Source organism: Neomonachus schauinslandi, chromosome 4 (genome assembly GCF_002201575.2).
Source record: "Neomonachus schauinslandi chromosome 4, ASM220157v2, whole genome shotgun sequence".
NCBI classification, from domain to species: domain Eukaryota; kingdom Metazoa; phylum Chordata; class Mammalia; order Carnivora; family Phocidae; genus Neomonachus; species Neomonachus schauinslandi.
The window spans coordinates 83,027,044-83,040,814 of NC_058406.1; the positions used below are offsets into that span (position 1 = coordinate 83,027,044).

The 13,771-nt window shown below is 37.9% G+C and overlaps 1 protein-coding gene across 3 annotated transcripts in view; it reads left to right on the forward strand.

Moving 5' to 3' along the window:
- Positions 1-13,771, forward strand: part of MFSD14A (major facilitator superfamily domain containing 14A) — a 42,933-nt gene that overhangs the window by 14,963 nt on the left and 14,199 nt on the right. For all 3 annotated transcript variants that reach the window (XM_021689961.2, XM_021689962.2, XM_021689963.1), the window contains exons 3-5: positions 8,142-8,204; positions 8,990-9,117; positions 10,788-10,902. In XM_021689961.2, the coding sequence (XP_021545636.1) occupies positions 8,142-8,204; positions 8,990-9,117; positions 10,788-10,902 (306 nt within the window). The remainder of the gene's footprint in view (positions 1-8,141; positions 8,205-8,989; positions 9,118-10,787; positions 10,903-13,771) is intronic.

The following is a 13,771-nucleotide window of genomic DNA, read 5'->3' on the forward strand; positions in this document are numbered from 1 at the left end:
CATTATTATTTTGAGATTCATTCATGCAGCTCATTTTCCAAATGCAAGTTTCTCTTAGGTTAGGCTAAGGCTCTAGAGGGAACCATTTAAAAAATCATTCTTTTCACAGCCCTAAGTTGATTTTGCCCAAATATCCGCAGGTTTGGAGCCTTAGAAAAGACATCCCTGCTAGTCCAAACAATTCAGGTGATAGCTAGTTTTCTCTTTTTGTTTTTTTTATTTCAACCTTTTCTTTATCTTTCCTTTTTATTATTATTTTTTTATTATGTTGTGTTAATCAGCATACATTACATCATTAGTTTTTGATGTAGTGTTCCATGATTCATTGTTTGCGTATAACACCCAGTGCTCCATGCAGAACATGCCCTCTTTAATACCCATCACCAGGCTAACCCATCCCCCCACCCCCCTCCCCTCTAGAACCCTCAGTTTGTTTCTCAGAGTCCATAGTCTCTCATGGTTCGTCTCCCCCACTGATTTCCCCCCCTTCATTTTTCCCTTCCTACTATCTTCTTTTTTTTTTTTTTTAACATATAATGTATTACTTGTTTCAGAGGTACAGGTCTGTGATTCAACAGTCTTAACACAATTCACAGCGCTCACCATAGCACATACCCTCCCCATTGTCTATCACCCAGCCACCCCATTAGTTTTCTCCTTTTGATGTAGATCAGGGGAATGAAATAAAGGGAGGAGTAGTTATGGCAGAAGTCCAGTAGTACCTTGAAAAGCGTAATTAGGATAAATGTACAGCTTACCAAATCTAGTAGAATTTTAGAGCAATATGCTTCCTTATATTTTTAAGATTGCTTATTGTTATACAGAAAAGATTTTTACAAAAAAGATTGTTTATAAATAAATTGGATGATCATATAAGTAGATTTATGTTCTAAGAAAGAAAGAAAATTTACGTTCCATGTATCTCCGTATTATATGGCTACGTAATCATTACTGGATCTACATAAAATATGAATGTTTAATAGTTGTTTTGAATGTATAGGGTATATTCATGAGTACTGTTAAAACACAATTCAGAAGAACAGAAAATCTCAAATAAACAGTTTCTTCTATAAATAAATCATGCATTGGAAGTTAGAATAGTTCCCTGAATAGTAGCAGTTCCCTGACATGTAATTGTAAGAATGCTGATTTGAGTATGTTTTCATTGAGATCCTTTACTTTTTTTTTTTTTAAAGATTTTATTTATTTATTTGAGAGAGAGAATGAGATAGAGAGAGAGCATGAGAGGGGGGAGGGTCAGAGAGAGAGGCAGACTCCCTGATGTACAGGGAGCCCGACGTGGGACTCGATCCCGGGACTCCAGGATCATGACCTGAGCTGAAGGCAGTCGCTTAACCAACTGAGCCACCCAGGCACCCTAGATCCTTTACTTTTTAAGAAGGATTTACTTGGGGATGCCTGGGTAGCTCAGTTGGTTAGGCATCTGCCTTCAGCTCAGGTCATGATCTCAGGGTCCTGGGATCGAGTCCTGCATCAGGCTCCCTGCTTAGCAGGGAGCCTGCTTCTTCCTCTCCCGCTCTCCCTGCTTGTGCTCTCTCTCTGTCTGTCAAATAAATAAATAAAATCATTAAAAAAAAAAAAGAGAAGGATTTACTTGTAATAGGTCATCAATTGTACGTTAATAGATTTTCAAAATAATTGAAATGTGGACTTTTAAAATATCTGATTTTTTTAAATTTAATAATTTCTGATGGGAGTCCAAAAATTAATTACACATTTCATGCCTTCATGATCCATATTGTACTCTGATTTGGAACTTCATCAGGTGATGCAATTTCATTATGACATTTGTAACTTCATTATATTTAAATAACCTGATATCATGGGTTACTGAGGTGCTATGATAACTGTGTGGTCTCACACTTTTATATTCGCTTCCCTGATGGTCCAGTGTGCTTTTTTTTATAGTCTACTACCAGTTTAACATATAAATCTGTCAGGTGGATCATCAGTTCTGTGGTTTAAAGTACTTGAGTTTTGTGATAGTAAACAGTTCATTTGTATTTATATTATGCTGGGTTCAGGCACAGTCCTAAGCACTTGAAATGCATTATCACTTTTAATCATCAGAGTCCCCTTATGGGTGAGGTATTAGCCTGATAATACCGATGAGAAAATTAAGGTTTAGAAAAATTAAGCCAACTTACTTGCAACTACTGTGATAGTGAACTGCAGAGTTGGTATTTGAAACTAGGCTTGCTTTTGTTCCAGTGCTCAGCCTAGGGGAATGCTGGGAGTAAGTGGTTCATACCCGTGACTCAGGTAGTTAAGGTATTGGCAGTCCAAACGGTAGCTAAGTAGAGAGATTAAAATGTTTTGGGTAAATTGTTTACAACCCATCAAAAAAGCTGTTAGTGATGTTTCCATAATTTGTCAGCAGTTTTTAAACTGTGTATAGCAATTTTTAAAATTTGCTTCTGTTTTATATTCTTTAGATATGTCAGGTTTTTGTCTAACTTTGTTATTTTTTTTTTCCTGCTTGGACAAAAGGAGACTGTCTTCTTTAAGAACAGGAAAGAATCCAGTTATGTAGACATAAAGGCTTGTTTTTTAGGTTATTTATGGTAGCTCACTTTGTGCTTAGTATATTTTTAATTTTTTTGTTAGTTAAAAAGTGGGTAATGCTTTTGATTTGTCTTTTTTACTTTTTAAAATGCTGAGTTCTGATCAGGAAAATGAAAGGTGCTAATTTGGAAGGACTTAATGAATTTTTTTTCGCCAGCATGATTATACTTTTTGTAACAGTTACTATAACATTGCCAATTATTTGATTTATAGCAAGACTTTCTTTCCATTGGTTGTTAAAACAATTATTCTTAATTCCCATATTTGTCCTTAATTCCCATATTTGTCCTTATATCTGAATTTTTTTTTTTTAAGATTTTATTTATTAGAGAGCATGCACGAGCAGGAGAGGGGCAGAGGGAGAAGCAGACTCCCCGCTGAGCAGGGGGCCAGATGTGAGGCTCGATCGCAGGAGCCAGGGATCATGACTTGAGCTGAAGGCAGACGCTTAACGACTGAGCCACCCAGGCACCCCTATATCTGAATTTTTAAACGGCAAAATGAGTTGTGGTTACTAGGGACAGTTGTCTGTAATATTATCATAGTCCTTTATCTTTTCCCAATTTTACTTCGTTAATATTTTTAAAGTCAAGCATTTGACTTTAACAGAAAAAACATTTACATATTAATGAATATTAAGCTCAGAATTTTATTTTTCTAGTTCTTTTCTTATCTATAATGTATACATGTTTTTAAATAATTGCAGTTTTTGTGTTCTACATTTTTCTCTTACGTGATGCGGAGATCCTTGTAGGGATGGGGTGGGACAGACCTAGGCAAAACAAGGATTGAGCTGTAGTGATTAGATTGTATCTGAATGCTGAGATGTGCTATATTCCAGGTTCTTTCAGGTACTTTGGCCTGCAGGCATTGGAATAGCAAGAATCGTGCTCACTTAGGCAGCACATATACTAAAATTGGAATAGCAAGAATCTTTGAAATATCACTAAAGAAAATTATGTGTGGAAGCACATGTATATATAATTCTTCTCTCTCTATGTGATATATATTGCTTTTTAAAAAATTAGAGATGCAATGTATGCTTGTTGTAAAACATAAAGCAGTATAGAAATGTGTTAGGACACCAGAGTTCCCCTGCAACCCCACCTACTCCTCCAGGCAAGCGTCAGCAGTTTGATTAGAGATCTTGGCTTCAGGGTAAACGTTACCTTCCCCATTAGGACAAATTACCAACTAGAGATGAACATTTTCAGCAGTTAAAATGTGCTATTCGTCAGTGATTTTTTTTCTTACTAGAAGTGAATATTAGCTATACTTGGGGAGTTTTTTTCAAAATATCTGGGCCTTATAACCTGTCCTGTTGAAGTCAGAATTTTCAAGGGTGAGGCTCAGACATGTGTATTTTTTAGAAGTGATTCTCATATATCTAGTATATATCACTAATAAGAACCAATATATTAATTCAGTGTGGGTTTAAAAAGGTTTTGCTCACTTTGAGGCTTTTTGCTTGCAAATTTTTATTGTTGACTTTGCGGTAGTCTTCTTTGCTTTGGACTCCTATACGCCCTTACCCCCCACCCCCATGTTGGTGTCGGGGGAGTGGGGGAGGGGGCTTTTGAGGTACAAGATGGCACCAAGTCATAGTACTTCACCCTCTTTCTAAAAGTTAGTTAACTTTAAACATTTTATTTTTGTTTTACGTGCTTTGAAATGGATTATAACCTAGAGAGTCACAGCTCTTTTTTTTTTTTTTTTTTTTGAGATTTTATTTATTCTTTAGTTGTGGTTAGTTTTTGCAACCCAGTGTATATTACGTCTTTGAAATCCTTACAGCACATTTCAGTTTGGACTAGTCACATCTTTTTTTTTTTTTTTTTAAGATTTTATTTATTTATTTGACATAGGGGGAGTGGCAGGCAAAGGGAGAGGAAGAAGCAGGCTCCCCTCTGAGCAAGGAGCCCCATGCGGGGCCGATCCCAGGGTCCTGGGATTGAGCCCCACATCGGGCTCCCTGCTTGGCGGGAAGCCTGCTTCTCCCTTTCCCACTCCCCCTGCTTGTGATCCCTCTCTTGACTGAGCCACCCAGGCGCCCCAATAAATAAAATCTTAAAAAAAAAAATCAAATAGGAATGTTTGTTTATCTTAATTTAACTGTACTCCTTTTGGGGGTCTTAAAGGTTTTTATTTTGTAATATTAGCTAAATTGCATAATTGCTTTGTTATATTAAGTCACTTTGGAAGCAGTATTATCAGGTAATTATGAACATTTAGTGAATAGTTACTAAATGAAGGCATTCTATGAGGCACTAATCAAGATAAAGATATATTAAATGCAAGGTATAGTGTATATGAGCCTGTCCTTAAGAACTCTGAAATAGGGGCGCCGGGGTGGTTCCGTCGGGTAAGCGTCTGCCTTCAGCTCAGGGCATGATCCCAGGGTCCTGGGATCGAGTCCCTCATCAGGCTCCCTACTCAGTGGGGAGCCTGCTTCTTCCCTCTGCCTGCCCCTCCCCCTGCTTGTGCTCTCTCTCTCTCTCTCTGACAAATGAATAAAATCTTTAAAAAAAAAAAAAGGACTCTGAAATATATTGAAAGGGAATATATATTAAATACATGAAAAACTGAAAAATACTAGAGTCAAGTAGCTCAGTATGTGATAAAAGAAATTTCACAAACTCTATGTGACTTGTCGAGTGCTTTGATCACTTCCTATTGGCCCTAAAAGAGGAATTGATTGCTTTTGATGAGAAAGTTTGGTGACATAGGAGCAATTTGGAAGGTTTGGGTGTTGGTTAGAGAGAGAAGATAAGGGGCACAAACATTCAAAATGGGAAGGATGTCCTGTATATTGGAAAGCAGGGGAATATTTAAAACAGTGGAGAGACCAGATTGTTGGAATGTAAGGTAGCTTGGCAGAATGAACCATTAGCATATTATAAAGCTTTCTGTAGGCATTCGTTATGGTCTTCATTATTAGTAACACACATTTTGTGTCCCTACAAAAGATTTGGCTCTTAGTCATTTTTTTTTTTTTTTTTTTTGGCCCTTAGTAATTATTGAAAGAAAACTGGATTTGATTTGCTGCAAAATGGTTTAAGTCTTTTCCTTCAGCGAAAGAGCCGGCACAGTGTGGCCAGAGCAAGTCCTAAGCCTCCTGTTTGTAGCCTGTTTTTCATAAATAATGTTTCATTTGGGACACAGCCACGACCGTTCATTTACATATAGTCTATAGCTGTCTTTGTTGAGTTGAATACTTGTGACAGAGACTGTTTAGCCTACAAGGCTATAAAAAGATAACTGCTATCTCGTTCTTTACAAAAAGTTTGCAGATCCCTTCCTTAGATCCGTGGGTTTTTATTCTTTTTTTTTTTTTTTTAAAGATTTATTTATTTATTTGAGAGAGAGAGTACATGAGGGGGGGAGGGTTAGAGGGAGAAGCAGGCTCCTCGCTGAGCAGGGAGCCCGATGTGGGACTCGATCCAGGGACTCCAGGATCATGACCTGAGCCGAAGGCAGTCGCTTAACCAACTGAGCCACCCAGGCACCCCGTGGGTCTTTATTCTAAGTAATATCAGCATTTCTCAGCCTCAGCACTCTGTTGATAGCTTGTGCCAGATGATTATTTGTTGTGAGGAGCTGACCTGTGCCTTATAGGGTGTTTTGCAGCATCTCTTATCTCTGCCTCTTAGATGTAGCTCACCCCATCCAAGTTTTGACAATCAAAAATGTATTCAGACATTGTCAGATGACCCCTGGAGGTCAAAATCACCTTCAGTTGAGAAAATATGTAATATATATCATATGAAATATAGAGACAAAATAAATGTATATCATAAATATGTGGTTTTTTCCCCATGTTAATGATTTTCTTTGACTAAACGTTTCATTTCTAATTTTATTTTTACATGTGAGTTAATTTTTGTTAAATTTCTAGTTTGGGGCAGAAGAGTAACTGAAGAAAAGGGAGGATTGTAATCCCTCTAAAGGTTTTTCTTTTTCTTTTTTTTTTTTTTTTTAAGATTTTATTTATTTATTTGAGAGAGAGAGAGAGAGCAAGCACATGAGAGGGGGGAGGGTCAGAGGGAGAAGCAGACTCCCTGCCGAGCAGGGAGCCCGATGTGGGACTCGATCCAGGGACTCCAGGATCATGACCTGAGCCGAAGGCAGTCGCTCAACCAACTGAGCCACCCAGGCGCCCTCTAAAGGTTTTTCTTACAAGATGTCAGAACGTACACTCAGCATAGTTTTTCTTCCTAAAGAGATTTCCCAACTTTCTTACTCTCCATATTGCCATTCTCTCTTGTTTTTATTGAGAAATAGCATGGTATAATGGAAGAAGCACAGTGGCTTTTAAGTCAAGCAAGAACTTGGTTGCCTCATCTTGGAGTGGTATTTTATCTAACCCATAATGTTAGAATGAAATAAAAGTATATATAAAGCCTCTGACACATAGTCTGTAAAAATGGTAGCTGTTCCTTCTTATTTTTTTCGGTAACTTTTCCCTTCATTTGCTTTTTCAACCAGTGGCTACCCAGTGGTTCACTTGCTGCCCATTGAACAAATTGATGCCATGTGGTTTGAGACCAGGTTTTAGAAAGAATAGAGTAGGGGCGCCTGGGTGGCTCAGTCGTTAAGCGTCTGCCTTCGGCTCGGGTCATGATCCTGGAGTCCTGGGATCGAGTCCCGCATCGGGCTCCCTGCTCGGCGGGGAGTCTGCTTCTCCCTCTGACCCTCCCCACTCTCGTGTGCTCTCTCTCTCAAATAAATAAATAAAAAAAATCTTTAAAAAAATAAAAAAAAAAAAAAAAAAAAAAAAAAAAAAAAAAGAAAGAATAGAGTAACTTGTTACACATTTTCATAGGTGGGGATTTCTTTTTCTCACTTTACGGTCTTTCTAGATTCACTTTTTGGCAATCAAAATTTCCCTATTCTCCCAGTCTCCTATCTTAGATAATACCTACAACTGTCTGTAAAGGAGTTATAAGTTATATGTGGCATAACAGTGAAGACATCACATAGTAATTAAAAGCATGGACTTTCAAGCCCAACTTCCTGTGTTCAGTTTCAGTTTTCCTACATACTAACTGTGTAATCATGTATAAGACACTTAACCTCTGCCTGTATCAGTGTTATTATAGGATCATTAAGAGGAATAGAAGGAGGGGTGCCTGGGTGGCTCAGTCGTTAAGCATCTGTCTTCGGCTCAGGTCATGGTCCCAGGGTCCTGGGATCGAGCCCCATATCATCAGGCTCCCTGCTCCGCGGGAAGCCTGCTTCTCCCTTTCCCACTCCCCCTGCTTGTGTTCCTGCTCTCGCTGTCTCTCTGTCAAATAAATAAATAAAATCTTAAAAAAAAAAAAAAAGGAATAGAAGGAAATAATATATGTAAAGGGCTCAATTTAGTGCCTTGTGACATCATAAATGCCAAATAAATGTTTGGTATTATTAGTATTTATTCATATGCACAGCATCAGACAAATCTGAAAATTTATGGGAGATATAATTATATGAAGGGATGTTTTAAAATGTAAATGTAGAAGTTTTACTGAGACTAAAATGTGGTATGAGATTTTTATTTTGTATTTTTTCTTTAGGTATTACATGAAACCTTTCCTAAACATACATTTCTGATGAATGGCTTAATTCAAGGAGTAAAGGTAGGATCGGTGATATATTTGCCCATGTACACATAGGCACATACACTTCGTATGTATACGTCTGCCAGTATAGCAGTTAGTTAATGGACGAATTCACTGTTAATTTTTACAATTAGAGTATATCTTGGGGGATTACTTAACACTTTAAAAATGAATTGGGTTTTAAATATGATCCTTTTTATTAAAGAAAAATACATTTACTTTCATGGATCATCTAAAGATGATCTGACTCAAGTAATAGCCAACTCTACGTATAATGATAAACCACATCATAACAGATTTCCGTTCTGTTTTACACGTTGGCATTTTTATTTCAGAGATCTAAATGCTTTTATAAGCTAACAACAAGAATATAGATTGAAGAGAAAAGAACTACTAAAAAATACATAAATATAAAACTATATGGTAAAGTCTTGACTATTGTACATACTCTTTACTCTTGATTTCATTTGACCAACAAGGTTTATAAGTAGGTAGTTAGCCTATGAATATAAAAACAGATAACTAACATGATATTCTTTCTAGAATTGCTAATGTGGAATTATTGTAATTGAGAATTCATTAGAGCATTTCATATGAACATGCAGCCAGAGCCCTGCAGGTGATTCTAGACAATCCTGGGAAAGTTTTAAATTCTATATAGACAAGAAATAAGTTATGTGAAGTTTGGTGATATTATACGTATGTTAGAAATAAAAAAAAAATATTCTTCTGTGATAGTAGAATGATTTCTTCTTGGCTCATTGATGTAGATTGTATACATTTTTTCATTTACTTTTTTTTAGGGTTTGTTGTCATTCCTCAGTGCCCCACTTATTGGTGCTCTTTCTGATGTTTGGGGTCGGAAATCCTTCTTGCTGCTAACAGTATTTTTCACATGTGCCCCAATTCCTTTAATGAAGATCAGCCCATGGTATGTGCATAATCAGATCACAACAATTAAATATCGTTCTCTTCATTGTTTTCTGAATAGTCCTTTATTTCATTCACCTTTTTTGCCATCTTACCTATGTAGATTTTAATTTTATCCTTCCAATATTCTTTGACGCAGATAAGAGGACCCTTAAAAATATAGTGGCTAAGTAATAGTTCATAATGATTTTAGAACTGGATGCGACTATAGGAAGTGTGCAGACTATTGGCTATAACCTGCTTTTGTATTTCACAGCCCAAAGTAATAGTTGCTTAACATGAGGGAAACTTATTTCTTTCTCCATATAAAAGAAGTCAGGAGTTGAGCAATCCAGAGCTGGTTTGGCAGTTCTGGGGAACCAGACCTTTTCTATCTCTGTGCTCTGCCATCCTCCACGAGCTCCCCCGCAGTCCAACATGGCTGCCTGAGCTCCAGCTTGTGTCACACTTCAGGCAGCAGGATGGAAGGAGTGGCTAAGAAGAGCACACCGTCTTCTATAAAGAAACCACACAGTTTTCACCCAACCTCTGCTAATATCTGTCAGGTCAGATTTCAGGGACATGCTCCTCTTTGTTACAAGGTGCTGGGCTCGTGGCCACCCTAATTGAAATCAGGATTCTTTCACTGAGGAGGAAGGGAGGGAAAGCTCACAATGAAAATGATTTTCTCAAGGTAATAGAGCCCGGTTTAGTTGTAGCTTTATTAATTCTCCTACTGTTCTACTCCATTGCATATAATTCTGCATCATAGATGGGCTGTATTTCCATGGCTATCTAGAAAGGCTAAGGGAATAGAAAAGGCAGGATCTTCCTCTTGTAGGTTAGATAGATACAATTCTCAAGGCCAAACCTTTGATGAATGCTAATCACCCAAATGAAATCTTAACAGAGGAGTCTAGGCGATGAACAAAAAATTTGATGTGAAAAACAGTGTGTTAGAAAAAATTTAGTAAGCAATAAAGCCCTGGTGGAATATTTTGAAAGTTCATTATGATTACACAAGATTTTTAAAACTAAACATTCAGTAGTACAATAGAAGTTTCTTATTCCTGGCCAGTTATTTTGAAATCATGTATACAGAAATGTAGTTTGCTTTTTAAAAATAGCTTTTGTTCACTCTTGGTAGTAATTGTCTATTCTCCATTTCATTTATGAGTACTGCCACACAGGTTTCTTCTATGTGAAGACGGAGTTGCTTTGCCAACATTTGAAAAGCTAAATATAGCTTATGGAAAAGCTCGATCTAGTTTCTATATAGAGGCATAAAATAGAGTAACTTGTTTCTCCATTTCACCCACTGAATTTTGTGTTTGTGTAGTGCTGTGGTGGGAAATAATAATGGATCAATTATAGTAGACTTTAGTTTGTTGCTGTTTTTAGTAAAACCAACAACAAAGCCATTTCACAACAGTTGGGTAAAATATTGACCTGGCTATATTATTTAATTTTAAGTATTCCTGCATAGTAGCTGAATTGCTTTTGAAGGGTCACTTCTAACACTGTATTTTCATTATATCTATGGCATATGATTTATAGAAGAATCCGTGAACTGTCTTAGTAAGCCATTGACTGAAATTAGCTATTCGTACTCTAATTCACTTACAGAAGTAAAGGAAGGTTAAGGTGTAATGGTAATTGTTCTCTTTCTTGTCGATTGTCTCTCCATCTTAGGTGGTACTTTGCTGTTATCTCTGTTTCTGGGGTTTTTGCAGTGACTTTCTCCGTGGTATTTGCATATGTGGCAGATATAACCCAAGAACATGAAAGAAGTATGGCTTATGGACTGGTATGTGTGTTTATTCTATTCTTTGTATCAGAATACTTTGTTTTTTAATTATTTCATATAACAAGTGCAAGCCTTTGCATTACAAAATTTATTTTTTTGCATAAAATACATTTCATAATAAAGTCATCCATTGCTTTAATGGATGACTTATATCAAAAGTTTTTTCAGTACAGAGCCATGTAAGTTTTGTTACTTTCTTTCAGTACTAGTCATATATGTCAGATTTGAAATTATAGAATATTTTTACCTTACAGAAGTTCTTTTTAAAGAATACTAAAAATCGGGATGCCTGGGTGGCTCAGTCAGCTAAGCGTCTGCCTTCGGCTCAGGTCATAATCTCGGGGTTCTGGAATCGAGTCCCACATTGGGCTCCCTGCTCAGTGGGGAGCGTGCTTCTCCCTCTCCCTCTGCTGCTCCCCCCTACTTGTGCTCTCTTGCTCTGTCTCTGACAAATAAATAAATAAAATCTTAAAAAAAAAAAAGAATACTAAAAATAAGGAATTATTTAATGTCATGAGTTTAAACATTACTAATATTTAACTGGGCACTCTAAAATGCAATAAGCTAATATCTCGGTTAGGGATCAGCAAAACGTTTCTATGACTTTGTGGGCCACATAGAGTCTCATATTCTGTTTGTGTGTGTATCTCTTTAAAAATGTAAGAACGATTCTTAGCTGGATTTGACCCAGAGGTGGCAGTTTGCCAACCTCTGAATACTGTTTTGAGAAATTAAGTATTTGATGGCAGTGTAATCTCTTGTCTATCAAATCTAGGAATAAAATAGCTAATACAGACATGGTAGTATACAGATCATTATGAGATAGAAGTAGGACAGTGATGAGTGTCAGCAAATACGGGACAAGCATCTTTTAATAAATAAGGACTGAATATGATGTCAGGCTGAATCTTAGTTTTACAAGAGACTGTCTTCATTGATTCAAATGACACAAAGAATCATGGAATTAGGAAGCTTTTTGGTTTTTTTTTTGGAATGAGGAAGTTTTGAGGAGAAATACCTACTGTTAGAAACTTAAAAAAAGAACTAATGATTTCACTTGTAAACTCAGAACATTAAATATGAAGTTGATGATGGCCAGAAATTTTTTTAACAGCTTTATTGGGATACAATTTAAATGCCGTAAAAATCATCCATTTTATGTGTATAGTTTAGTGAATTTTAGTAAATTTATACAGTTGTGCAACCATAACCACAATCCAGGTTGTTTTGGTTAAAGTACTTTATTTTGTCATAGCCAAATCCTTGAAATTAATAATTTTCAACCTTGAGGCTTTATATATTAAAGGCATATTCTAGCAAATGACAAGTAATTCTTCTAGAAATAATACGGATGCAGCTAACGGGGGAAAGTGTTCTTTGTGGTCCTCTTTCTGCTGTGGTCCTCTTTCTGTCTAACCATAAAAAAAGGGCACTGGATGGGGAGAATGGAGAAGGGAAAGGACACAAGACACCTACACTCGAATTGGGCCTTTGCTCACTGCCTTGAATGCATGATCTCAGCGAATACCCTCAGATACCTCAGTGCCCCTCGCAGTGAGAACCATGGCTCCTTTGTCCACTCAGGTTCCAGAGCCCTGCTCATACCCAGGTTCCTCTGAGACCACAGCCCACTGCGTTTAATTTGCTAAAGCTGCCCAGGGCACCTGGGTGGCTCGGTTAAGCATCCAACTCGGTTTCGGCTCAAGTCATGATCTCATGGTTGTGAGATCGAGTCCCGAGCCTGATTGGGCTCCACACTCAGTGTGGAGTCTGCTTGAGATTCTCTTTCTCTCCCTTCCCCTCTGCCCTTCTCCCCACTTGCGTGCGTGAGTGCTCCCTCTCTCTTTAAAATAAATAAATAAAAATCTTTAATTTGCTAAAGCTGCCCTAACAAAATGCCACCACAATCCAGTTTTAGAACATTTCCGTCAGCCCAAAGGCCATCTATCCCCACCCACTTCACCCCTCACCTCAGGCAGTCAACCACCAATGTACTTTCTGTCTTTGTAGTTTTGCCTTTTTTTAAAAAAGATTTTGTTTGTTTGTTTGTTTACTAAGCATGTGAGCAGGGGAGGGGCAAAGGGCAAGCGGACTCCGCGATGAGCACGAGCCCAGTGCGGGGCTCGATCTCATGACCCTGAGATCTTGACCTGACCTGGAATCAAGAGTCAGAGGATTTAACCAACTGAGCCACCCAGGTGCCCCTGTAGTTTTGCTTTTTTTTTTTTTTAATTTTATTTATTCATTTATTAGGGAGAGTGAGAGAGAGAGAGCACATGAGAGGGGGGAAGGTCAGAGGGAGAAGCAGACTCCCCGCCGAGCAGGGAGCCCGATGCGGGACTCGATCCCGGGACTCCAGGATCATGACCTGAGCCGAAGGCAGTCGCTTAACCAACTGAGCCACCCAGGCACCCTAGTTTTGCTTTTAATAGAAATTTAACGTAAGTAATACAACATGTAGTCTTTTGTGTCTGTACTTAGCATAATCTTTCATTCATGTTGATACATTTATCAGTAGTTCTTTTACTTCGGTGTAGTATTCCACTCTATGGGATGTACACTTTTTGTTCATCCACTCACCAGTGATGGACATTTGGGTCAATAGTGAGATGCTTAAAGTTACTACAATGTGGGGCGCCTGGGTGGCTCGGTCGTTAAGCGTCTGCCTTCGGCTCAGGTCATGATCCCAGGGTCCTGGGATCGGGCCCCGCATTGGGCTTCCTGCTCCATGGGAAGCCTGCTTCTCCCTCTCCCACTCCCCCTGCTTGTGTTCCCTCTCTCGCTGTGTCTCTGTCAAATAAATAAAATCTTTAAAAAAAAAAAAAATTACTACAATGTTAGGTACTTGTCAAATAATTGACCTTTGAAA